Source organism: Platalea leucorodia (assembly GCF_965183815.1).
Source record: "Platalea leucorodia genome assembly, chromosome: 6".
In the NCBI taxonomy this organism is placed as follows: Eukaryota; Metazoa; Chordata; class Aves; order Pelecaniformes; family Threskiornithidae; genus Platalea; species Platalea leucorodia.
Window position 1 is genome coordinate 20301552 of NC_138828.1, and position 26917 is coordinate 20328468.

At 45.0% G+C, this 26917-nt stretch overlaps 1 protein-coding gene across 8 annotated transcripts in view; it reads left to right on the forward strand.

Annotated features, from left to right (window-relative positions):
* SEC31A (SEC31 homolog A, COPII coat complex component) overlaps positions 1-26917 on the forward strand; it is a 47098-nt gene that overhangs the window by 8123 nt on the left and 12058 nt on the right. For 3 of the 8 annotated variants that reach the window (XM_082315821.1, XM_082315825.1, XM_082315828.1), the window contains exons 7-24: positions 684-824; positions 2131-2273; positions 3243-3342; positions 4624-4785; positions 4973-5125; positions 6575-6814; positions 7399-7473; positions 9893-9943; positions 10736-10813; positions 13375-13450; positions 14126-14304; positions 16246-16372; positions 17399-17544; positions 19370-19543; positions 20104-20277; positions 22905-22997; positions 23680-23809; positions 24845-25201. In XM_082315821.1, coding sequence (XP_082171947.1) covers positions 684-824; positions 2131-2273; positions 3243-3342; positions 4624-4785; positions 4973-5125; positions 6575-6814; positions 7399-7473; positions 9893-9943; positions 10736-10813; positions 13375-13450; positions 14126-14304; positions 16246-16372; positions 17399-17544; positions 19370-19543; positions 20104-20277; positions 22905-22997; positions 23680-23809; positions 24845-25201 — 2599 coding nt within the window. The remainder of the gene's footprint in view (positions 1-683; positions 825-2130; positions 2274-3242; positions 3343-4623; positions 4786-4972; positions 5126-6574; positions 6815-7398; positions 7474-9892; positions 9944-10735; positions 10814-13374; positions 13451-14125; positions 14305-16245; positions 16373-17398; positions 17545-19369; positions 19544-20103; positions 20278-22904; positions 22998-23679; positions 23810-24844; positions 25202-26917) is intronic. The other 5 variants (XM_082315822.1, XM_082315826.1, XM_082315824.1 and 2 more) reach the window with 5 other exon arrangements.

The window sequence follows — 26917 nt, forward strand, 5'->3', positions numbered from 1 at the left end:
AGGAAATGGAATGAGAAGTAATCTTGAGTTTAAAGATTTTTAGTTTAAACTCTGTGGGTTTGGATACTTCGTTTAGTCTGAGTCGTTTATTATCATGTGGGCATTTTGGAGGACTCTCACCTTAGTTAAAGATCCCTGTATAGGACTTTTTATGTCTGATAGTAATTTTTTAGACTGGGAAATCTTTTAGTCCATATGCTTAATGACAGATGGGAATAATAGTGCAACAAGGACTGGGTTAACATTGCTTTTAATTCTCAGACTAAAAATAAGCAGTTTGGGGAAATAAAAAAAAAACCCCACAGAATTCCTCCAAGCAAACTTATATTTTTTTTGTAAGTCAAAACCTAATAATTCAAGGCAAAAGGGCAGTTCATATACCTGGATATACTTTCATAGAGTAATTTTCTGTTCTTGAAGACAGTTGTACTTAGTCGTCTTTAAGTGACTAATGTATCATATTGTAAAGCAGAAAATGCAGATATTAGAGAAATACTAGCAGCTTATAAATTGGGGTTTTCAGGTGTTCTACACTACAGCGTGTATGCATAGGAAACCAGAACACACACAGTACCAAGGGATGAGTCTGCTTGCAGATTTGTCATTTAGTAAGTCCTGAAAATAATAGGTTTTGAGTCTCCGATATGGAAAGGTTGTAGCAGGCTGTTCTGTGTGTGCAACAGCCTTTTGAGGACATCAGCTGCATTGCATGGAACAGGCAAGTCCAGCACATCCTGGCATCCGCCAGCCCTAGCGGCCGAGCTACCGTGTGGGATCTCAGGAAGAACGAACCCATCATCAAAGTCAGCGACCACAATAACCGGGTGAGTTCGCTCTCGCGTGGCTGCACAGGTGCTTGTGGAGAGGTGTGGGGTGCCTCTTGGCATGTGGGGACAGGTCATAGCACCCCTTCTTACATGACATAAAGATTCTGGTGCCTGGCCCAATTTTATATGACGTGCTAAATATCTAATGCTTTCTCTTAAAAGCTATGTATATGCAGAGGGATCGTCAGCATTTTAAACAAAAATAGGCAGATGCGGATTGAAGCAAGGCAAGACAATCAGATTTCCTATCGGAATGATAAGTTAGTTTGGAGAAAGCCACTACTGATCTGTTTAGGTCTACCACAGAAAGCTTTTTATTCAGCTAGTCAGAAATGACATGTTCTGTGCGCTAGAGAGATGAGGTTGCAGCTGATGTGCTCTGGGTGAGCACATTTAGTTTGGCAGAACAGGTGATGTCATGACTTAGTGCTTAGGCAGAGAGGGTTTCCTCCTTGGCATTGCAGGTGGGATGAGCACAAGGGCTGAGCCCTGGCAGGACACTGATGACTGATGGAGATAGGGCTTGTGCTTCTGCTGGTCTGGACATGGAAATGGGAGCAAGCTGCAGTCGAGCGTGGAGAGCACCACAGACGAGTGTTGCCATTGAGCAGGTTACAGAGGGGACTGCCTCATATGGTGAAAACCACCATGCCTGCTGCTCAGGCAGTGTAAATGTAAAAAAAGAGCCTGTTGAACTTGTGGAGAGTAACGTATTTGTATAATTCTGTATATTTTAAATGGAATATTGCTATAATAAGCTTTGAAGATGTAGCAAGAGTTCAAAGCGAAATTTACAAATGGGTGCTCCTGAAGTAGCTGCTTGGTCACTGCACTCATTCTGATAAACTGTGTAACTCTCAATGTTTTATGTATTTGTTGCCTAACATAACAGCAGCACAGTAGGCTGTCTTCATTATGTGACCGTAGCCTAGTGATACAATGTTCACATGACAATAACCTCTGCCTAACGATGACTTTTATTAAAATATAAATAAAAAATATTAGTGAAAAAGGTTGGTACAGAGCACTTTACAGTTTTCTTACATTAAAATATAGGATTGTGAACAAGACAGCACAAAGTCATCTCTTTGAGAGGACCTTAGGAAACTAACTGCAAGTCTCCTCACTCACGGAAACAAGGAGACTGCAAACTGAATGCAGTCAGAAGTAAGGCCCAGAAACACAGCTGCAAATTCCCGTGCAACAGGGGTTTACCATGCATGTAGATATATTTAGGCTAGTTGTCTTTTGTCCTTTAGTGCTGCTTAGTTATTTTATGCTGTGGCGCAATGTTGTCTCTCAGATGCACTGCTCAGGCCTGGCGTGGCACCCTGATGTTGCTACCCAGATGGTTTTGGCCTCGGAGGATGACAGGTTGCCTGTGATTCAGATGTGGGACCTAAGATTTGCCTCCTCGCCACTTCGTGTTCTAGAAAGCCATACAAGGTATGAGTCTTATGTAGCCTGCTGCTCCATGGTGTTTGCACTGTTGGTGACTGCGTACCGGTTTGTACATCTCAGTTCTTGCTCTGTTCCCTGTGAAGGCTCACTTAGTTGGAAGCGGCGATTCCAGCAGCAGGCAGTGTTATATGCTGGCTTGCTGACTAGCCAACCCTATGTCCTGAAAGGTTTGCCTTTTTGGGGCCTGCTGGTTTGAAGGAAACAGGCCCCAAAATAAAAAAAACACCATCCTGCTGAAACACTGAAGTTGCTAGTTTGTTTCTGTGCTTTTCAAGAAGAGGGAGCTGAGGTGCAACGAGTTAGTAGTAGAGTTGATTTTGCTTGAATACTGGACTGAAGGTGCACCTGGGCACATCCTCACATGCACAGTCTCTCTGCCCCTCAGTCCCCTAAATGCCTTAAATTTGAGTACAAGGAAAGATTTTGTTAAATTGTCGTCCCTCCTCAGTTGTTAGTGAAACTTTCCTTACTGCCCAAAACCAGCGCTTGATTTAAGGAGAGAGAACAGCGATAAGTCTGTGTTGTGGCTTCTACCAAAACTGCTGCCAGTGGTTCTGCTGACTTGAATCTCCTGCTAATAAAAAGAAGCTGACAAACTTCGTAGTCACTGACCTTACCTACAATTTTGCACACTGTATGTTAATGATACTGCAGGCAAACAAACCATTTTGTTGCATTGGTGTCCAGGTTCTTCCACATGACTGTTGCATTTAATTTTCAGGTACAATGGCTTCACCTTTATGCCTCTTCATGCAGAAAATAGAAAGCATCTACTTCAATAAATGAAGTGCTGATAACATTGAAAAATTTCTCCTCTTGTAAGAGGAAGGAGCATGGAGGGCATTTTGAAGTGGAATGCTCAGCTAATGTAGAAACTCAACTTATAAATATGCTTTTATTTATCACCATTTTGTGTTTACATTAAACTTTTTTTGGTTGTGACTTTTCACACAGGGGTATATTGGCCATTGCTTGGAGTATGGCGGATTCGGAGCTGCTACTTAGCTGTGGGAAGGATGCTAAAATTCTCTGCTCCAACCCTAACACAGGCGAGGTATTGTACGCACACCACTTAAAAATCTCTGTTCAGAGGTGGCACAGTGGCTAATGCAAAGCAGGTGTTGGTGTCCTTGCATTCCTAGGAATGGTGCTTCTGTGGGATGTTTCTCCCTATCCTGTGTACTTGTGTTTGGTATATGTGCCTTTTGAGCTTGTTCTGGTGGTGCAGGATTCCTTCCTAGTATTGCCGATATTGCATGTTTGTCCTTACTGCTTCTCTCCTGCTAAGTATAAGGTCCCTTCTCATTACAAGGGATAGAAATGGCCCCACTTAAACTAAGTATTTGTTTCCTACTCTTTTGGTTTGGGCCCGATGTGGCTGGATTACTGTTGCAATTGCCTTTTTCTTTCTGTAAGTCTAAGAACTTTTATCCAGACCAGAGGGATTTTGTAGGTTACTACAACAGTGGCACATTAGTGAGAGCTGCTTGAATGTGTTCCCACCCTGCCCTTGTGGGCCTTGGGGATACCTTTCAAAGGGGATGCAGATCCTTTTTTCAGACAACTTGAGCGTTTGCCCCTAGACCATAAGAAGGGCTTCAGGCATGCTGGAGGGCTCCTTGCCTGCAGTGGGCAATGATCCTGGAGGAGAAGTGTTTCTAAAATTAGACATTGGCTGAAAAGTGCAAAAGCTCGAGGGTGGTAAATGGGTTAGCTGAGCTGGATCCTGAGCTGTTAGGAAGGCTTTACATGTGGATGAAGCATACTACATGTTTTTATTAAAAATAAAAAATGGTTTTCTGGGAGACAGCGACGCAGTTTAGCATTTTGCTCTTTGAATTTCTCCTAGTTTATGGTTAAATGTCTGCTGCAGTGGTGGGCTTGTGTGTTCCAGGGCAGGAGAGGCTGTCTGCCCAGAGTGAAGGTTTTAACTTTTCCAGTTTTCCTGCGAAAACAGACTTACTTTGGAGCCTGGACATGTCTCCATGTAGTGTGTAGAGATACCCAGATTAACTCTGAATGAGCTAGCATGAATATCGGCAGAAGCTGACAGCTTGTAGTGGGACAGCACAGACATATACCCCGCCTGCATAGTTTGTCCTCTGTGAATTAAACAGAAGATTTAATGGGAGGAGAAGGAAATTAAGCAGTGGTGTGTGATAATCTCCTGTTTGGCGATTGTCAGGGTTTGCCCACTGTTAGTGTGTACAGTGACATGGAGGCTGCTGGGGAGCAAGAAGAGCAGACCAGTCTCAGGGCAGGCAGGAGAACTGTTGCTGTTGGACACGGTGCTTCATAAAAGCCCTGATTTGTTGGACTTGGTTTTGCTGCCCAGGTGCTGTATGAGTTGCCCACAAACACACAGTGGTGCTTCGATATCCAGTGGTGTCCCAGGAACCACGCTGTCTTGTCTGCAGCTTCCTTTGACGGGCGAATCAGTGTTTACTCCATCATGGGAGGCAGCATGGATGGCTTGAGACAGAAGCAAGTTGACCAGGTATTGACAAATGTTCAGCTAAGAATGTGGACAGAAAGGGGGGGGGGAAACACATAGGCTCATGGGAAGTCTTCCGTGGCTGTCTGCAGCCCTGCTTGCAGGAGTACCAATCCAGTGCAAATAAATGCTTATATTTAGTTTATTGGAGATATGTCACTTTTGGTTTTCCCCCCTTTTCTTATCGAAGCTTTCATCATCTTTTGGGAACCTCGATCCATTTGGTACGGGACAGCCCCTCCCACCCCTGCAGCTTCCCCAGCAGACCGCCCCACAGAGTGTCATTTTACCCCTAAAGAAACCACCCAAATGGATCCGGCGCCCTGTGGGAGCATCATTCTCGGTAAGCAGGAGATTGGCATTGTTGGCCAGGCAGGAAGTGAGATAGCGGTGGCACCTGCAAAACACTTTAGGAAGAGGGGAGTTTGATGATGTGCTCCACCTTGGGAGAACTTCCCCTCTTTGTCACCGTGGTGGAAGATGCTCACAGCAGCTTCCAGACTGGGCACTTGGGAGAGCAAGCCAGCAAAAGCGTGACAAAAATGCTTGGGAAAAAGAAACAAGGAGGTGTTGTGTGGCCAACAGGCACTTTTATCTTTCTGTTTTGGGATTAGGGTTCTGCTTTTATTTATGTGCAGTGCTTGCTTTGGAGTAAACAGATATACATTGGGAGGGGGGAATGGGACCAAACTGGGCAAGTATTTGAGACTTGAGTACAGTTTGAAGCTATTATGTGAGTCAGTGTGGTGAAGAACACTCAGATTAGCTCTGATCAAGGTAGCAGAGTTGCTGCTGGAGCAGCACATGGCTAGGCTCCTCCATGCCTGGTTGATGTGCAGAGGAGCCAGGTGAGAGGGTGGCAAGGCCCTGCTTTTTGTGAGAGCACAGTGATCTGCTCTTTGGCTCCACCTTTGGCTTATTTTCTAGACCCACAGGCCATTTCCTAGGAATCTCCTGAAGATTTTAGCCTGTCCACTTGAAATGGATTTCTTTGCTGAAATACAACTCAATTTTCAGCATCTTATGTCTGCTTATTCACGATCTGATGCACAAATTAAATGCAATTGTCTCCCATCAAAGTGATGTTGCCTAGCCACTGACTGATGTGTCATTTTATAATGGTGTTTATTCCCTTATTCATCCTGGTTTTCCAGGAGCCAGCTGTTGGTATTTTTCTTGGCTAGGCTTTTTGCTTTTTGTAATGCTGACTTTGTCATTTATTGGACTGGCCTGTGTAAATTAACTTTGCGCTATAGAATGAAATAATATTATAAGCCCCTTCTAATTTTTTTCTTCTGTTGATTTTACTTCTCTCCACATGATAATGCAACTTAATTCTCATCTCTCTGTAGGCTTTTAAGTGGTAAACAGCCTGCCAAGAGCAGGGCAGATGTCGTGTCTGAGCATTTATTTAATGATGCATAGGTTTCTTCGGTAATTGCATTGCAATATCATGAGATACTCCATTTATGCTGGGCACTGTACAGACGCACAGCTCCAGTTCTCAGTCTCTAGTTAGTCTTTTGCCTGAGAAAAAACAGGCACAGGAGTAGCTGTGCTCATAAATCTTAAATGTGTAGCCACTTATCCCTCAAGCTCCTCACATGCCCAGAAATATGGGGTGGTGGGAAAAAAAAATGAATGAGTTGATGTCAGGAATGTTTGTTCATTGGATAATAAGCATATATATGCTATATAAAATCATGTGCATACCTATGTGTATGCGCATATTTTTCATACATACTCCAGTGTGTACTTGTATTTTTACATACTGCATGTGCCTCAATTCCAGTTTGGAGGCAAGCTGGTTACATTTGAGAATGCCAAGTCTCAGCAACAGCCAGGCGTGGAGCAGCAGCCGCAGCAGCATCACCATGTCTACGTGAGCCAGGTTGTTACAGAGAAGGAGTTCCTGGCCCGCTCGAACCAGCTGCAAGAGGCTGTGCAGTCCGAAGGCTTTGTCAGCTACTGCCAGAAGAAAATTGACATGGCCCAGGCTGACTTTGAGAAAAACGTGTGGGCCTTCTTAAAGGTAACAGGATAATAGCAGTTCCCTACTGACTTGGAAAGCCAGTGCAGAAATGGTTCCTTCTGCGCATTATGGTATTTTAGCAGAAGAGATGCTGGGAACCAAAAGTGTAGGCTGTGGAAATAGTACCCATAAGCCCTGCTGTTGGAAGTGGCCCACCAGAAGAAAGAGGGCCGTCAGGGCCAGGGGTGTTTGCGGGGTTCGTGAGAATTTATGGCAGAAGCCAAGGCTTGGGGGAAGGTATCCTGTGTTTTTTGACATCCCCCATCAGTACATCTTTGTACAGGGAGCTGGTGAGAAGGGATAAAGCTCTGGGACAGCTTTAGATGTGCATTTCATTGCTCACTATGAACATTTAGAGGTTTCCAAGTGAAGCAGATAAGCAGATTGTTCACCTACAGTAACCAGATTGAAGCCTGCTCGGGTGCCCAAGTCACTGAAGACCTTTTCAGTTCTCTTTATTACAGTCAGTCTCCACAGTCACTAGCTCTCACTGGGTAATTTGTGCTAGTCAAGTAAAAAGTTGGTGAGGGAGAAAATGAAAAATTGTTAATTGCAATATGTTCTTTAACTTTTGTTTTTTAAAGGTGAACTTTGAAGAAGATTCACGTGTTAAATACCTTGAGCTCTTGGGATATAGGAAAGATGATCTGAGGAAGAAGGTAAACGTGCCTGGAAGCTGTGCTTGTGTTAAATGCTTTACTGATGGATGTATCCACAGAGTACAGCCTAAAATGTTGATGATGCTATGTATGGTTGAAGTACTCGTTTACCTGTGGGACTGGAACAGCAATTACCAGTATCCACAGGCTGTTCAATACAATAAACATTTTTATACAACATTCTTTTCAGTCTGTTTCCCAGCGGATCGTATTTGTCAATGCTGCAGCTCTCCTAATAGCCATAATACAACTGTTAACCCATGGTGCTGGAGCCTCTGTTTAAACATGGCTAACTTGAATAGTTGTGTTATTTAAGGAGTTCCTTTGTTCCAAAGGACACTAGAAGTCTTCCTCTCCTCTTTAAATTTTGTCTAGATAAACAACTCATGAGTAACTTCAGAATTCTTACAGCAAGTAGTTTGCTTTTTGGGGGTGGGGGTTATTAGCTATATCATCTTCTTGCAATACAGATGTTCAATGAAAATTTCAAAGCAGGTAACAGACTTCAGAGGCGTGTCTGCATCTGACTGTCCAATGTTGATCTGAAATTCTCACCCATCAAGAAGCTTTGAGATTTGTTGGTTCAAGCTATTCATGTAACTTTGTTATGTGACATCCTTCTCCTGTAGCATCATGGAATCTGATCTGATTTTAGGCTTTCTGGTTGGAGAACATGTAAGCAGTCTTCAGGGTTTCATTAATTACCTTGGAAAACCTAGAATAGTCCTTTCTTTTGTGTGGGATGCCATTCATTTTTACACACAAAAAAAAAAAAAGCAAGATCAAACCTGGTTACATTTGGAAATGCAGATATTTGGATTGCCAGGAGGCAATTTTGTAAGTATAGAGGTTTCTTCCAAGATGGAAGATTCTTATCTCAGTGTTACAGGGGGATACCTGCTGTGCAATGTGGCTCTTTGTTGCTTTCAGTGCTGCACCCAGAAACTGTCTAGTATTTCTTCAGTTCTGATTCAGTGAATTTGAATGTTTGACTCATTTTCATTGCATCAAACTAATGTTTTGTTTTCAAAGAGTGACTCCATAAAAATTTCATTATGGTTACGAATTAAATGGCCTCCAGGCAAACTTATTATGGTTACAGAAAAAAATCATGGTTTTGCTAACAATTTGCCCTCAGCTTCTAAGTTTTTGTTGCATGAGTCAAAGGCAAGCACAGCAAGGGAAATCCTGTTTTTGAAAAGCAGATCTCAATTAGAAAATCCAGTTGAAATTTAGTAGTGGTCCTGTGGAGCAGCCTCATGCAGATTGGAGCCCACTGCGACTGTTGCTCTGGGTTTGATATGCCCTGTGCATAGGGAGAAGCTGGGAAAATGGGCATAGCTGAATTGAGTGGCCTGAAATGCTGGGCCTACCCCATTATTTCAGTGTTTGAAGAACAGATCAGGGGAACTGCAAGACCATGTTTTCATGTAACTGTTTCTCAACGAAGCATGTTGAAGTTGAATCCATGTTTTTTAGTGTCAAGAAACAATATAGAACAGCTTGTCTGAAAACTTGTGATACCCAGATGATAAACTCACTAAATCACAACTTGTTTTTCATGTTACTGGTAGGGTAAGGAAAGTAAAAAAGGGTCACAGATTTCAGCTTCTTAGAATAAGCTGTTAAGAACATGGTGTTTTGTTTTTATTTTAAAACCTGTGATTCTCATATGCAAGTCAAGTCCTGGATTTCTCCTTTCTATTGTAAACTGATGATTAAAAAAGAAGAGAAAACTATCTCCAGCAATTTGAGCTCAGCTTTTTATGAAAACCAGCCTACAAGGGTAAAATAAAGCCTGCAATACTAAAAGCAGTAGATAACATTAGGAGTGTTAGGAAACCCAGGCTCCCAGATGCCAAAGTAATATATTTTCTGCATGTATTCTAAACTCTATACATTAAATTGGTGTTTTTGAGGGCCCTAATTGAATCTGGAGTCATGATTTGCTTTGAAAAGCAGTAAAAGATGGACATTTTAACTCTTCCATACCTTGGAAAATCCTATCCCACAGCCATATGCCTGCTGTGCTTGAAACCCCAGCTTCCTGACAAGGTCCCTGCTCCACAAGGATTGTCATTGCTTCATTTTCCCTAACCAGAGCAGACAGAGGGTTTTCTCCTGCATGCTCCGATACTATTTTTTACTGTGGTTTCTAGCAGCTCTAGTGAGGTTTGTGGCCCTTGAGTTAACAATTAAAGGTTTAAAGCAGCTGTTGTTTCCATCAGAGCTTGAGGTGCAGGGGGCTTAGCAGCAAATCCATTGCCAGGCTGGGAAAGGAAATGGCTTTAGTTTCATGTTAACTGTTCTGCAGGCAACGTATTAGCTACATGTGCCAATTTTGCAATCCAAGAAATCAGTGAGAGCTCTGCCTCCCTAAAATAAAAGGGCACTTACTTAAATCTCCGTTGTTTTCTAGATTACATCCGCTCTGAATAAAGAGGGTCTTGCAGATGGTGACTTGGGAGAGGTAAGCAAACACATGTACAGCTCTGCATTTAGTTTTATGATGCCATGGTAATGTGCAAAGTAAGAATAATTTTTCTTTCTGCTTGGTAGCTGTCCCAAAGTAAGTCACAAATAACCCAGCATATGACAAGTTCCTGTATTCAGTAGGATGAATGTACTTAATTAAAAAAAACAACCACTTTTTTCCACTCAAATGTCCCCCCCCTTTCCCAATGAAGGGCTCTCAGTCACAGGTTTTAGTTCAGGGTCTCAGTGATGTCCCTTCACCTTTCCTTTTTGCTGCCTATGTCTTGCCCACGATGACGCTTTGTGCTACCTGTGAGGTAGCCTTTGCTGGCTGGCAGCTGGTTTCAAGAGCAGCACCTTCCCCAGGCTTTAAAAAAAGCAGGACTGAGTGTGGTTCCGTAACACTTCCCTGCAAGAGTGATAAATACAGTTCAGGCTTGCCCGTTGTAGTTGCAATGACCTGAGTCTACAACAGGGGGTCTACATTGCTTTTGTGCCGTAGACATTTCAAATATCATCTGTAGTTGCCTAATGGGTAAGAAAAGTTTTGCTGCATTTTTTGAGGCAGCTAAGATGAAAACAGCACTGTGTAATGACAAAGAGCAAGGAAATGGAGGGCCTCTACCATGTTTGTCATACTCAAGCATATATTGCCAATGCATTTCTGTGATTTGCAATCTGGTTCTGGCTATCGTTGGTGAGAAGGTGGCTATAGTCTGCAGTGCAAAGTATTTCTTCCTCTTTTGCTGGCTTCTTTTTTTTTTATGGCATCTTCTCTTTGCTGCAGGCTCCCGCAGAATCTGATGAATCTGAGCCAAACAAGGGGAATGAAGGCCAGGCTACAGAGGGGCAGCTCTTGGGAGAGGTATCTGTTGCCCTCTAGACTAACCCTGTTGACCTCCTGTGTATTTACTTTGTTACTATTAAGAACATTTTATTTTGTTGGCATTTCCTAGTGCTGAGGATATAGGGAAATACAAGAAGTTACTTAGAATGAGTAAAATGTGTGCTCCTGTTAAGTTGCTTGAGATTTTTTCATCAGCCTCAGACATCATGTGAACAGATTTTGGTGGCAATGAAGGACAAGCTCATTTTGTAACAGTCCAGTTGGCACCAGACTCAAGGACTTTATTCTGCCATAATTTTCACTCTGACATTTCCCTAACACGTACTAAATGATCTGCTGCCACAACTCTAATGCATTCCTTTTCTCCTCCCCACCCCCCCTTCCTCATTCCTTTCTTCCCTCCCTCTGCTTGATTATTACCAAGCTGTCAGCTTATTACTGCCCCACTTCTAGGTATAAGCCTTTGCAGAGATGCAGCTGTGGTACTGGAGAAGAGGGGGAACGTTTGTTCTCTGCATTGCTCCCACCAACATCACAATGCCATCCATCCCCTTTGCACCTGAACAGCGAGTATCGGGGCTTTGGTAGCTAGCTGCCTTATGAATGTCTGTTGCAACAGTTCAGCCAGGTTTATCACAGGCTGTTTGTACTCCACCAAGGCACCACTGTCTGCCTTTGGGAACCTACAGCTTTTGTTCATTTCTGTCTGTTTAAGCAGCATTGTTTTCAGCCCTGTGTTTTAAACATGGGGACAGGTCTATAATTAGAACTAAGGACCCAGCCTCCGCCATGTGAGGTTAATAGCACTGAAAACACTAGTATCACTGTGCGAACAGGCCAGCTTCATTCTCCCCATTCCCTCAGTCTCCCTTTTGGGTTAGAATTTGAGCTGTTAGCCCAAAACTACCTATGTTCCCTGTGCTCAGACCTGTGCTTGGTGCCTGTCTGCAGTTGTCTATGAAGGTGAGGATGGTGGTTTGTGGCTCATGCATGTTGGAGTGGTGCACTTATTGACTCCATGTAACAGACTGTTAAGGACACCAAAACAGAGCGCTCTCCTTAGGTTAGGTGCTTGATTGCTTGTTAATTCATTAGACACTGTATTGGCCGACACATGTATCTGACTGCATAAGGCTTTTGCTGTATGCAATCATGAAGATATTAGATGTCTCATAACAAATGTCTCTTCTAGGAGAGAATTCACAGGCATGACCTTAGCCTACCAGCATGGGTGGTAAATATTTGTGAGATTGGCCTGAAGCCATTGATGATGCATCGGGGAGTGCTGTCACATACATGAAGTAACTGGATGGACGCGTTATTCCTGTGATAGTCACAACATGCTCTCAATTGATACCAAACACACATCACGCGCTATCTGACAGCAAAATAATTTTCCAGATGCTGCCTCCTTAAACGAGCCAAACATAAAGCTTGTTTCAGACTTACTTCCTCATCCCAAATGCCTGTTCTTGGTTGACTGTGTGCTTGTTTTTCATCCTTTGAAGAACAGTTCCACTGATCAGCATATAAGCAGGGTGTTCTCAGCAGACTCTTGAACTCCCACTGCGTGTACTAGCGCACTGACTTATGACAGAGGAGGCAGTTTGTGGGACAATTTCTGCACTCTTCTTAGGCTATGCTGTGAAAATTGATGGTGGAGAGAGACTTCCCTCTTGGTATTATTTTATTATTACTGAAAGGTTTTGTTTGAAACCCCAAAATCCAAGTACTTGCAGGAAATGCTCTCTATCTTAATTCCTGGGGGAGTTTTATAAAAAAGCAGCTTCTGTCTGCTGAGCACTTCTGTACTGAGTGCAAAGCGCTTAAGTCTGTGTGGACCATGCTGGACTTCTGTGTTGAAAATTAAGCACGTGTTCTTATGTTTTGCTTAATTAAACTAGGGTGCATGCCTAGTGCAGAATGTTTCAAGGATGAGCTGAAAGTCTAAGTGGAGCAAAGTGAAACCTAGGTAGCATTATGGTAGACTGTTCTTGGTAGGGGTTGAGGTTGAAAGAGAAGGGAGGAGATGTTTCTGATTTTGTGGTTGTGGCTGTTGTTTTGCTTTGAGGGGGTTGTGTGTATAGGGGCACGGATGCGCGTATGCAAGTCAGTACCCAGGATCCAGGTGTCTGGTTGCTGGTATTTGTGTTTGCTAGGTATGCACACTTGTGCTTGCATAAGCTTTCCCTGGTGGTTAGGAATCTGGGGCTTTCAGTGCTTTTTCCCCTTGGCATCTATTTTTAAAAATGGTCCACTCTGATCTCTCAGAACAATGATTTTATAATGGTGTGTTTACATGCACTGGAGGTCCTTTGATAAGCCCAGGCCTTTCTCAGTGTGCTTGGGAGGTGACTTTGTGCAGGCACCAAGGGAAGCTGATTATCCTGTGCTGAAACAGTGTTCTAACAAATGACAGGGATATGACTCTTCCCTTCTAAGTTAATGATCTCTTAGGTGACTGGTAGTTTGGAAGTCTATCTTTAACTTGTAATGCAAGAGCCGTTTTTTTAAAAAATGTGTGTGTATATTCCAGGTGCTTATATAATCTCAAAAATTATGCTTTGCTTTTCTCTTAGAGGGTGAAGGACCATAAACAAGAAACTGAAGATTTGGGATCCGCAAAGAAGAGATTTAACATCTCTGTTAGTGGAGGTAAAAAAGCCCTTGCTATTGATTTCATTGTATGTGCTGATATTTACAAATATTGATGATACTGGTGTTCCAGTGAGAAGGCAAGTTCTGCACAGGTTGTGAAGGATTATCATGACTTGCCTCTAATTCTGTTCGTTTCACAGCAGTCTCAAGGCACTTGAAAATACAGCTTCTTTAGGGAAGGAAAGGAAGTATACAGCACTCGTATGCCCTGTCGCTGAAATGCAGCTACTCTGAATGATTTCTGATATAAAAGAACATGCACCTGATCAGGCATAAAGTGCTAACGTTGCTGTTTGTATAGAAACTCCCAGGGGATCTTGAATAACACAGAAGCCATTGACTGCTGTCTAGGTTTGACTTTGTTTCTGGAACTGTATGCAGAGTAGTTGTTTCAGAGGTCATTTAGACCTCTAGCATCTTGTTAGCATTTACTAGCATCTTGCTTTCCAGCAAGGTAAGTGATGCTTGACAGTGCCCCACCTGATGTGGCTGTGACCATGGTGTGTTTGAGACTGGAGATGAACTTGAGCAGCCCTGTAAGTACCTGCCTGGAGCAGGCTGGTTCACAGAGAACTTTGCGCAGTGTTGTACAGTTGGACAGAATCACCTGCTGTTGCATATCGAAGTGACTTTTGTGCCATCATTTGAAAATGCACTCCTCTCTTGTTGCAGATGTGGACGGTTTGATTACCCAGGCTTTGCTGACGGGTAACTTTGAGAGCGCAGTAGATCTCTGCTTGCACGATAACCGCATGGCTGACGCCATTATCTTGGCCATCGCAGGTGGACAAGAGCTGCTTTCAAGGACACAGGAGAAGTACTTTGCTAAGATGCAGAGCAAAATTACCAGGGTATGGTTTTTTTCAGTTAAGAAACAACATGCATGTAGGTCTTTGGCAACTCTCTTTTTCACCTTAAAAAATATTCTTGCCATTTCATAGGTTTATTTCTGTGAGAAGCTAATAAGTATTCAAGTCATCCACAAGATCTCAGAGCAGAAGGATTTCTGTTATTCTTTTTTAATGCATTGATAAGGAGAGAAGAGGCACACTACCTGGATATGAATACACAAGAAGAGTATTCTTTACCTTGCCTCCAGTGTCTGAGTTGCATATACACTAGTAGATTCTCACTGATAAATATCTTAAGCAGCACACACTTTAATCTGTTATCTTGTCACATTTTTAAAGAGTTGCACATGACTCATGCTCAGTGTCAGCAGCATTATGTTGATTTCTGCCTGTGATCAGTCTTAACGGATTTTGCCAGTGTTTCGTTTCGCTGCATGCATAGAGAGCTAAGTATTCCCAGGGTAGATCAATCACCCTTTGTCTAGGAGGCAGCATGTTATGGCCAGCTGGTTATTATTCTTTTCAGCTTTTTGCAGTGCTAGGGATTGCTGATGCTGTTCATTCAAATCTTTCTTCTTTACTGCTGATGTGAGAAAGTAGCAATAGGAGGATGAAACAGGAGAAGTTGCCTTAAAAGAGCACCGGATAATTGTTTTGGCAAGGGTGGCCGCTTTTAGAGGAGGGGAGAAAGTTGCTCATGGTCACTTTTTAGCAGTCAGTTGTCAAAGAAGGGTGCTTTGTACAGTAGTAGGAGGCAGCCTATAAAATGGGCATATGCTTAAGTGCTTTCCTGGAGCAGGGCTGAAGGCCGCAAAGCACAGTTGCTTTGGGAGTTACGGCATGCAGCACCACAGGCTAGGGTCTGTAAGTGGGATTTTGCTGGTCATCGCCTGCCAAGTTTGAGATAAGAACAATTTGCATTTCTAGTAGTGGACAAGTGAAAAGAGGAGCATCTCAAGTATTAAGTCTCAAGTATTAAGACTCCGTAGGATTTCTTCCCCCACACCTAGCTCCTTTCCTGCCTTTGGCCTAATCAGAGGAAGAGTTTTGTAGTGTGGGGGAAATTTCTTCACTGTAGCTCATTCATCCTTTGGGAAAAGGTATTTTTATGGAGAGCTGACCGTTATCTGTGCCTGTGCTAACAAGTGAGTGTTGACCTTGTAGTTAGGACCTTGCATTTGTTGTTCAGGTGAGGTTTTTTTGTTTTCTGGTCCCAAACTGCACACTTACTGCTCGTTCAGCTGTTTCTGAGTTTGAAGTCTTGGCATGACAAGGGCTTTGTTCACTAAATAGCAGCACAGCTGCCAAGTCTGTCTTTTGCCTGAAGCAAAATAACCAGAGGCAGAGTTTGAGATGGAAGAAACTGGAATTTCATTCTGAGGGCTTGTGGACAGGCAGCCTGTGTGCATGGGTGCAGGGCAGGGATACTGCAGCCAGCTCAGGTTGGTATTGATGCCAACTTGCTGCTTCTTTTGAGCAGCCTTTTCAACTGCCTCTCACTGGTCAGCCTGAGGTCAAGAGCTTAAAGCCAAATGAAACAGTTTGACAAACAAAATTCATACCCCTTGCTGGGCACTGTGTAGAAGATTTATAGCTAAATACTTGGTATGTTATCTTTGTCTGCAAAAACAGTACTGAAGACAATCTGCAGCAATCCCAGCTTGCAGAGATTTGTGCATTCTTTTCTTGCGTGTTTTGTAGTAAGAATAATTGGCCTGTCTGTGTTATCTGAGCTTCTTTTGTGATTTTAACTGAACTCCTTTTGAAGTAAAATGTACTCCTGTGCAGCTGTTGAATTGCATTGCAGTATCTGCTGTGACCCTGTATACAGTGGGGATGAGTACACTTGAATAGATATAAATTATACTGTATCCTAAAAACCAAAGGAAAAAAGGAAATCCTACCAAGATCTTAACTGTGGTCTCTCTCCTTCTGGTCTAGCTCATCACTGCAGTGGTAACGAAGAACTGGAAAGAGATTGTGCAGTCTTGTGATTTGCAGAATTGGAGAGAGGCTCTGGCTGCTGTGCTCACTTACGCCAGGCCGGATGAGTTTGCAGCCCTTTGCGGTAAGGACACTTTGCAGACTGTATGTCACTTATTCCACTTATAGTAAAACTACAATTTGCCATGATTGTTTCCCCTCCAGTAAATTATTCTAATGCCTCACTAGTTTCTTTGATGGATAATATAGTTCTTTGGTCCTGTTGCAGAGGAGGAGAGGAACCTCTGGGGTGCTGTGTTCCCAGTGTGTTCCCTGATTTTCTGGGCACAGAACCCAGACCCTTGCGAGCAGCTGCATCCTGGCATCACCTGTGTAGTGCATAGCTGCCGGTCTCTTGCTGTTTCCAGATGGGTAGTGGTGATGTTGATGTGACAGGTGTCTTAGCCAAGGAACCAGTGTCTTGGCATGTTTGTACGTGGGACACAAGTGGAAATGTTTCAGGGAAGCACTTCGCTTTTCTTTTACCAAGAGCAATTTCGGCTTCTTGGAAGGAGTCCTCTTTCGCAGGCAGTGAGCATGCCTGCTCTTGTGTGCTGCATGGCAGGCAGCTGTCTGGGTTCAACCCATAGGGAAGATATATTGCCAGCAGCTGTGTGCCTGACACCACTTTTCCCCTCAGACGCCAACCACGGTGTCTAGGGAGCTGTATGACTCACTTCAGGACACGTCAGCCCAGAGCAGCATCACGACTTTGTTGTTCACAGTTCCTTGGCCAGTTGCACACTTGGGTCACGCTCCTGAAATATGAGGGACTGCAAAAAGTGGGTGGCAGAGGGGAGAATTGACCCTGGCCTCTTGTCCTTTGTCATGTCAGCAGATGGACTGTCCCCTCTGACGTATCTCAGGTTTGCAGGCAAAGTCCTTGCTGCCATGACATTAACTGCCTCTGAAGTGCCCTGGGCTCCCATGAGATAATCTGTGCTGGACACCGGAGTATGTCCTTACCAAGGGAGCCCACAGGCAATATCCTTTCTCACTGTGCTGAGCAGAGACACAACAAGTGGTGTAGGCTTCCCCAGCCTCGGCAGTGATGGAGGGATCACCGAAGTGATTCACCAGCAAGCATCTTCTTTGTTCATATTTTTCCTAGATCTCCTGGGTAACAGGCTGGAGAGTGAGGGGGACAGCCTTCTGCAGACACAGGCTTGTCTCTGTTACATTTGTGCTGGCAATGTGGAAAAACTCGTTGCTTGTTGGACCAAAGCTCAGGATGGAAACAGCCCCTTGTCCCTTCAGGTTGGTAATTCTGTTAAGAAAGATGTTGGAAGTAACACACTGCAATCATTTGGCACGTAAATCAAATGATCTAGTGTAGAGCTTTGATGTTGTCTGATAGCTGCATGTATCTCAGGATGCAAGCCTTTTCCTTCTGGAATGGGTGGCTTTGGTAGAAATAACACATAAATAGAATATTGGAAAATGTATTGTGAAGCACGATGGCCCTCATGTCTGCTCTGTTCTTTGGGCAGTTGTGCTAATATGCTTCTTGTGTAAAAAGGTAGTTGTAGGGCTTAGTGTTTTGGTAAAGAAGGGGCTTTGAATGCTTGCATCTTTTTCAGTAGGGGAATACTTGGACGTTTTTGCTTTTGGAAGAGATGGCTTGGATGTTCAGGGGAGGAAATCTAATAAATTAGAGTTAAATCTGGAGAGAAAACTGTAGGAAGGTTCTCATGAGAGTTTTCTCTAGGGGGCTGCGTATACAGGGTTTAGTTTCCAGCAGTGAAATATATTGCATATAGCAAATACCTTGGGGGGATAGGACTGATGACAATGAGATGAAGCAATTATGGAATAATTTATTTTATAGTATAATCATAGATTCTTCCATCTGTTCAGGGCCTTTGAAGGCCAGTTTTAGAAAGTACTTAAAGTAATGTTACCTGCCAATGCTGTGAGTCTCTGTTTAGTTAATTGAAGGAGTTTTCCTTCACATTATTAACGCTCTCCAGGTTTGAATTATCAAAATTACTTTCCAGTGTCTTGATTGTGAGGGCTTCATTTACAGATTTACCTTCAGTTTGAATTTGCGTTTTGATTGCATTGCTTTGCTCTCTTGGACGCTAAAATTGAAAAATATTGTTGAGATCATAATTAGGCTGCTTGTTTACTATGATGTGGAATTGCTGAAACTTGTAGAAGCTGTTGGTTATCTTGATTTTTTTCTTTTTTTTTTTTTTACTTGCCTTTTTTGAAGTGCTGACTTGTTGGGAAAAACAAAAATGTATTATTGAACCGTCAGTAAACAGTCCTTATTAGTGATGTATGGTTGAAATCCTGTGTGTGGTACACTCTCATTAAATCTGTTATAAGATTTTAAAGAGGGATTACATGTTCATATTAGCAAATGAATATTTGTAGTATCTTCTAATACAGTGAGAGTAACAAAAACATGAGAAAACTGACCAGAAAATGATCCGGTAACTTAGCACTAGGAGGAAACCCAACCAAGACCGGCTCTGGTATTTGCAAGGAAGGCAAGATATGGAGTATTCCTGGTGAATATCAGGAAAACTAGCTTTGCAGTAACGACCAGAAAACCATGGACAACTCTCCCAAGGGAGTTGTTAGATCCTTTTGATTAAGATGGTTAAGAACTGACTTACTAAAGTGCTGCAAAGAAATGTGCGGCACCCCAGCACTAATAGTGGTGATGGGTGTGATGTTTTCCATTTGCTCTCCTGGCTCTCACCAGATATTTTTATGAAAGCATACTCTTTTGGTGGACATGCTCAGTGCTGATAGGGCCCGGAAATCCTGTTTAATAAAAGCAGTTTTGGCTTTGAACTCTACCTGATACACTGCTGGCTTTGCTGTTAGAAGCCAGTTGTTGCGCTGTTGCCGGTTGCTGTTCTATCGTCTCGCATGCTAGCAAAGTTGTGCCTTCGGTGCAGCTGTAACTGTTCAGGAAACCTGCACTTGGTTTGGCCTTCCCATTGAGTGACAGGGGTTCTGCAGGGCTGCCGTGAGGAACAGCCCTCCATGACAGTTGTTAGCCAGCGCCTACTTCATGCCATTATTCTCACTTGTGTTTGGGTTTTGGGTTTTTTTTCTGATCTTCCAGGATTTAATAGAGAAAGTCGTAATCCTGCGCAAAGCCGTGCAGCTCACCCAGGCTGTGGACCCTAATGCTGTGGGGGCCCTTTTGGCCGAGAAGATGAGCCAGTATGCCAACCTCCTGGCTGCCCAGGGCAGCCTTGCTGCAGCTTTGACCTTCCTCCCTGCAAACACTAACCAGGTACGGGGCCTTCAGGTTTTTTTTACTCCCTCTCTCTGTGTGTGAACAGGTGTACTTCAAGCAAAGGTCTCTGCAGTGTGCGGTTAGCCAGCAGGACTGACATTTGAAATGCACCTCAGGGTGTGACGGTCAGGCTGTTTCCCCTCTCCCTGCGTTGGCCTCGCTGAGCTGGCAGAAGTACACAGCCTTGTTCTTCTCCATCTTTGTTTCACACCCTTGTCCTTGCCGCCAGTGGCTGTCCCTCCTGCAAGCCAGACACAGTGAAACATGTACCTTGACACTTGGTTGGTTGTTTTCGTTTGATTTCTCATCTTCCATCGGATAGTACTCATAGACAGACTGGCTTGTGAATGATGCAGCCCAAGACGGGAGGCAGAAACACATAGGGCAGTTCTAATGGCGCCATGTCTCATGCAGAAAAGACTTATTCCAATAAAATAAAGCAGAGCAGGCATCTGAGAGAGAGCTCATCAGTGTGTGGCCAGTCAGCCTCTTGGTGTGATGTACTGGGTGACAGACAGTGCAGTTAACCTTCCTTCGCTGTCTTTTTCTGATTGCAGCCTAACATCATGCTGTTACGGGAGAGGCTTTGCAGAGCCCAAGGGGAGCTTCCAGTGGGACAGGAGGCCATCAAGGCACCATATGAGAGACAGCCCATGCCCAAAGGACGAGCTGGCCCTGTGGCTGGACAGATGCAAGGGCCCCAAGCTCCAGCCCAGCAGTATTACCAACAGGTAAATGGGTTTTGGCAGTCAGGGATGGACATGGTGCTTGAGTTCTGGAGAGTGATGGATAGAGGAATTTTTTTTTCCTTTCTTTTGATCTGAGCTGGGGCTGTATGATGTACCTCTACTGAGAGCCTTGTGGTGAACGTCGTTGGTGCTGCTTTTGAATCAGTACAAATGCCTCCTTTACTCCTTGTCCGGAAACATCTGTTAAACATCTTGTCAAGTAGTATGCTTCTGAAGATGAGGTGTTTTCCCCCTTTGTTTGAACATGTGCTTCAGTGCCAAGAATGACTGTGTGGGAGAGCACTGCAGGATTTTTCTGTGCTTGCTCTTGTAGTCCCTGATGTTGTCCCATTCCTGCAGGTCTTGGGGCTTGCTCATGCTGCTGACCAGCCTCTTCTGGGGCAGATTATTTCCCCGCCCAGCTCTGATGTTGGCTGCAGAAGTTGCTGAGCAGTGGCAATAGCAAACTGGCATGTTTCAGCAGTTGTGGGTACAGCCTACTATGAAAAGACCTTCTCAGCCAAGCATAAGGGGGCACAGGCAGCACAGGGAGGGGGTGAGACAGGAGCAGGCCTGGGCTGAGAGTGAGCTGTGCTAGAAGAAGGATATGGCGAGTATGGGAGTAATAAGGGAGCTGGGGGCTGTGCAGGAAGGAAGAGGAGAAACAGGAGAGGCAGATGACCTGGTTTTATCTCTAGCCTGAGGACAACACTGCGACAGACCACATTGCCCATCACCAGAGTGTGGTGTGGTGGGCAGCCCTGGCTGTGTGCATGCTTAAAGAGCATCCCCAAGTCCCTAATCCCTCAGCTCATCTGAGGCCTGCTCTACACAGCAGCTCTAGGCTGGGCTTTTCTGAGAGCGGAGCTGTGTTAGTGCTGCGGGTGTTCTTACACAGAGGTGACTGGCACAAGCAGAGGCATGTCTCTGTCAGTGCTGCCCTTTGAGCACTGCCTGCCGGAAAAATGGGAGCAGGAAGGAAGAAGGGCTGAAAAGTGTGGGGGAGTTGGGCTTTGTTCTCTCCCTCTTGATGTCAACAATTGTGTGTGCTTTCACCTTCTCTCCAGGGTGTTAACAAGGTAGATTTCAGAAGGGACAAAACCTTCATCCTGTTCGTACAAGATTACCTTGTTAACGCCATTGCATATGATTTTAAATGCATCATTGTCAATAATTAACCCTACTATTCTTTCCTGTGTCTTTGACCTTCCTCCTTGTAACCAATGAATTGCCTTGAGAAGCAATGCTGCGTATTTCCAGTTTGGCTGTGGAAAATAGCAGCTGTCCTCTAGATGGCGCGATCTTAGCAATGCTTTTTAAACCAGAGTTCCCTCTTTCTCCTACTGTTTTAGAAATGCCTCATGCTATTATTTAAGCAAGCCCTGCTCATTAATAAAAGGCTGGGTGTATCACAGCCCCGCAAGCACACTGCAAGTGAGTTACCCCCTGTGTTCTTGGCTTTCCAGAGAGATCACGCTCAGCAGGAAGGGATTGAAGGGGACAGGTGCCATATCAGAAAGGTGCCCTGTGGTATGCTGATGAACCAGAATGGAAAGAAATTACATATTTCAGTCTTAGGATACTTGTTTTGTTTGACATGCTTTTAAGAAAGTGTGTACATAGGGCTTGTTCAAGCTTGAGGCAACCTTTGTTTAACTGCTGTCCCAAATAGGAATATGTACTTAAAACTTGTTTTCCTTTCAGCATAGGTATTTTGAACGTTTTTCATCTGAAAAAAACAGGCATGAAATGGGATGGAAAAGTCTTTTAGATGAGTCCAGCGATGAGTTATGCAGACATTAACAGTGGTTGTTGTACGTCTGACTGCACCATTAGCCCAGCACTGTGCAGGGTTAGAGACCAACAGACTGAAGCCAGCTGAGCCAGCCAGGACTTCAGGGCTGCAGCTTTCCCTCTGCCTGCGCTCAGGTGGGGTGTTGGGCTTATGATCCCGGCTGTGCATCCCACTGCTGAGCAGCACGCCCTCTCCTTGCTCAGGCATAGGAGGTTCTTGGTTTCTGTCCTGTCAGAAAGGTAGTAGTGGTCGTATGGAACTGAAGGGTTTTGGAGTGGCAAAGAAGGAAGACAGAGGAAAGGAGCTGTAGGAGACTGGATGGGAAGCAGTTAGCTTAAGATGTGTGTTTGTGCATGTGCAAGAGCTGAATATCAGATTTTAACCTTTTTTAATTCATCTTAAGCTCGACTGAAACAGACTGCTTTTGTGTGAGGCAGTATGTTTGAGTTTAACGTAGAACTTGGGACTTGCAGCTGTAGTTAGTGATGCGTGGTGTCATGCAGTAGCTTGGGGGAAGCTTCTGCAATAGGAAAATGTGGTGAAAGAGGCAGACCTAGCTCACTGGCACGTGTAACACTGCACTCACTCCACAGCCTGTTGCAGCTGTGTCTCTGCTGAGCTTCATCTTCACTCTGCAATTCACTTTGGCTCCAGTGCACAGTGATTTCGTCTGTCTTGAATGCACTTTTTCTTCTTCCTCTGAGATTTTATGGCTGTGTTACAAGTGCCAGCATGCAAACCTTTGTGTTCACTTCTTTGCATCTTGTTTTGTGAAACCCTTTAGACTTTTTTATTGTGTTGTTTTCCATGATTGGTATTTCTTTGTTCGATTCAGGTTAGAATTGCCCCTACTGTCACTACCTGGAGTAACAAAACTCCTACTGCCCTTCCCAGCCATCCTCCTGCAGGCTGTCCCTCTGACACACAGGTATAACCTTCATTATTCCTCTCTGAGCCCCCGCTCCACCCCAGTATGTCCCCTGGTATAGTCTGTGTGCTTGACACAGTCTGGTACGGATAGGCAGAAGGAGCAGCTTCCACGTGTGCTCTGGTTTTGCTCCTTTGTGTCTCATGTTTTGTTTTTTTTCCACCAAGGCCCAGATGAGTGGCCCTGGAAAGCCTTGAGTGGGAGCTCAGTGTGGCCTGAGCTGCCCAGCCCTTGCCCCACACTAGAATATTTGAAGTGTGATGGTATTTTTATTTTCCCTCTTCCCCATGGAAATTAGAAACTTCAGAATTAACATTTAAGTTGTTTAGTTGAAAGCTGTGGATGACAGGGTGCTCTCGGACTGCCTGACTAACAGGCAGTGCTGGCAAGGACCTCGTCCTTGTGCGGGAAGGTATGTGCTGCTCTACTGCTGCTGAAGTCAGTGCACATACAGGCTGTGCTTTCAGTGTTATGCTGGGTGTCCTAAAGCACTGGGGTGGTTGGAGGCATTTGCCCCTGTGCTGGTGGCTCTTCCAGGGAATGTGGTTTCAGGCCTTGAAATGTGAACTGATCATCTTGTTACAGTTCTGCTTCAGCACTGCATTACTGTTGCTGACTAAATCCTATCTCCCCCTACCCTTTTTTCTGCAATTTTTTTTTTTTTCTTTTTTTTTTTTTACAGGGAGACAACCCACCTCCTCCAGGGTTTATCATGCCAGGTGCCATTAACCCCAACATGCCACCACAGCAAGCCACATCTTCCAATTACAGCATGTACTCACAAGCAGGGGTCCGGCCAACGTACCCGCAGAGTGAGTAGCAGTAACTCCCCTCTCCCTCCCACCCAGGTGGGCCAGCCAGGTGATGAGGCTGCATTTACTTGGGGATAGCCAAGTACCCTCCTTGGGGTTGGGAGGATTCAGACCAAGCCAGTCCCACATTTCTTGGGGGGGGAAAAAAGCTCATGAGATGACATCTGAGGATTGTAGTTTCTTGGTGGGGTCCAGACATCAGGCACCCTCTGTCAGACACTCTCCTTTGCTGAGAAGGTGTCTGCTCACAGCTCTTAGATTCAGTCCTCAGCTGGCCCTTCCCAAGGGTGTGCTGGGGTCAGAAACCCCGCACTGTGAGTCCTGGAGAAGCAGCATGGGCCTGGCAAAGAGGGACCCAACTCATCTGTGTGCGGCTGGGCCATCCAGTTCTCATTGGGACTCCATGAAGATGGGAAAGGGGATGACGAGACAAGGGCAGTAGTAGAGGTGAGTGAGGAAGAGGGCAGAGCACTGACGCATTCAAAGCAGGGGACTGAAAGTACAGGCAGCAGAGAGGAAAAAATGGGCAGAGAAGCGGCAGTGAAGTTAAGCTGCAAGGCCCACAGTGAAAGGCTGTGAGCTTGCATTCACTTCCAGAGACTGCTGTTCACTTCCTTGGTCTGGGCTTTCCCTTTGTGCAAACCTGGGGCAGGGTTTCCCTTCCCTGAGAGGCACTGTGAGGATTGCAGTGGTCCAGAAAACAGCCAGAGCAGCAGCATCTATGTGCCCCAGCCCCATCCTCAGTGGCATGGTGGCTCTGGGCAGGAGAGTCTTTGGCGGGGGGAGAATGGGAGTCCCTACAGCCAAGGCAGTCCATTTTCTGCCTCCCCACTCGCAGTGGCAGGCTGAGGTTTTGAGCAGTTCTGCAAGTGGAGGCAGAGTTGTGGGAGCCAGGATTTGTCTGGGCAGGTAAGTGGTTTGAGGGGGAAGGGGCAGGAAGAGAGGACAGTCAGGTGGAGAAGGAAGCAGAGTCAGATGAAACCTGCTCCTCTGTTATGAACTCACTGACTGAATGTCTTTTCTCCCTGTTTATAGCGTATCAGGCCACACAGCAGTACTCTTGTGGAACAGGGGGACCAGCTCTCTATCAGCCTCAGCAGCCTATTGCTGTCCCTGCTTCAGCCTCTTACCTCAACCCTGCCCCTAACACCACCCCTCTCTACCTGCCCTCTGCCCCTGCCCACTCTGTGCCCTCCCCACTGTACCCTGGGCAGCCTCAACCCTCCCCAACGAGCCTGAATCCCGTCTCTTCCTTCCCTCTTCCTCCTTCTGGCGCATCCTTTCAGCATGGCAGGCCAGGACCTCCAGCAACTTCTGTGGCTTATGCATTACCTACTGGACCAACAGGTACTCTGCCTGCAACCAGTGACCTTCCTGCATCCCAGAGAACAGGTCTGCGCTTGGACGGGGGGCCAGGCAGGGAGGGGGAGGGGTTTGCTTTATTATTCACACAGTTAAATGTGCACCTTTTCCTTGTGAATGCTCTGTACCAAGTTTGCTTGTGCTTAGAGATCAGTTCAAAGCATTTCTAAAACACATCATCTTCCCTGTGCATCTGGCAATGATATGGCTATGTTGTTGCAGTGAGCACTTGCTGAGCAGCGTGAGCAGTCATCTTTCTCTTGCAAGTCAGACTTTGCCACAAACACAGAGCTTTTTGTCCTGCCCAAGACAGGGTGCTACAGCATTGTCTTGTTATAAGGCTGTCATATACTGTGGATGGGTGGTGGCACAGTTTTAACTTTGTGAGGCTAGCGTCAAAACCTGCTATGTGGCTGGAGAGCAAAATACAAAAATGAGCAAGTTTTCCTAATTGCTGCAGAGAAGATGATTCTAATGCTCCTTGCAGAAAAAATTTGCAAATGTAATTTGTGACTGGTTTGTGAGCAGCATTTCAAGCCGTGGATTGGCAGCATATTTAATTCAAACAGCATTTCCTGTGGCATCAGCTCACTTCCATTACTTTTTTCCAAACCACTTAGTGCGATGGGATTTACTGTAGCTGTGAATGTTTTAAAAGATAATCAGAAGTGATTTAGAAATGCTTTTACATGTCTCTTTCCTTGATGTTAATCAAAAGCATGTGTGCGTAGCAGACACATAAGAGCATGTTTGAGCACGCATGGTGAGAGAGCATGCACTGAGGTGGGGCTCAGTGTCTCCTTGTGACTGCCTGTCAACGAACCCCTGTTTGCTGTGGGACATTGACCTCGCTTGTGATAACAAACCTGTCTCTTCACTTAGCAGCCTGTGAAACAGCAGCTTTGCATATGTCAAACTGTGCAGGAAGTATGAGTGGTCCTTTTCTAAACCTGGCCATAAACATACTTCACATACAGGTGGTCCAGCTGGAGAGTCAAGGACCAGATCTGGGAAGCAGGGAGCAGAGGGAATATTAGGCAGGATTTGAGGGATGGTCCAGGGCTGCTGACTCTGCTGACTGGCCCTAAGGGACCCCACTGTGACTCCGTCTCTTCTTTTAAGAGCCTGTTAGGGGTGATGCAGTGCAGAAGAGGCATAGTGCCTTTGTCTTGGCAGCAGCAGTTCTAGGAGTAGGTGCTCCTGGCGTCCATGAGGCTGGGAGCCCACACCTCTCATGGCATTGCCTTCACACACACACACTTGTGTTTTGGAGATAAATGGTCTTTTGCTCTGTCAAAAAATAGAGAGGACTGGTGTAGGGCAGCCACCAGGGCTGCAAGGGGAGAAGAGGCCTTTTCCCTCCATCCTGCAGCCAGATTTGGTGTCCTCTCTGTTCTTGGAGATGCTGTATTGTGACCTCTCCTGACCCCGTGTTACGGGGCATGTCAAACTTGTATCTCTAAGCCACAGGAATTACTAAATTGGACAGAAGAAGAGGTGTTGGATAGGGTTCTAGGCCTGGGACGTGAAGCAGCACATTATAAGGCAGACAGCATAGCTTCTGCACCTCCAAATAAATGCAAGGAACAAGAAAATTGTTCTTTCTTATCCATTTTACTGCTCGTGTCACTGGCAGGCACTTCAGATCTGTCACTTGCTAAGTTTCTTGCGTTAACAGTGGAGTGACATAGTCCATGTGGCGCGCTAAGAGTGGATAAAACTCTACTCTGGACAACAGAAATTAGG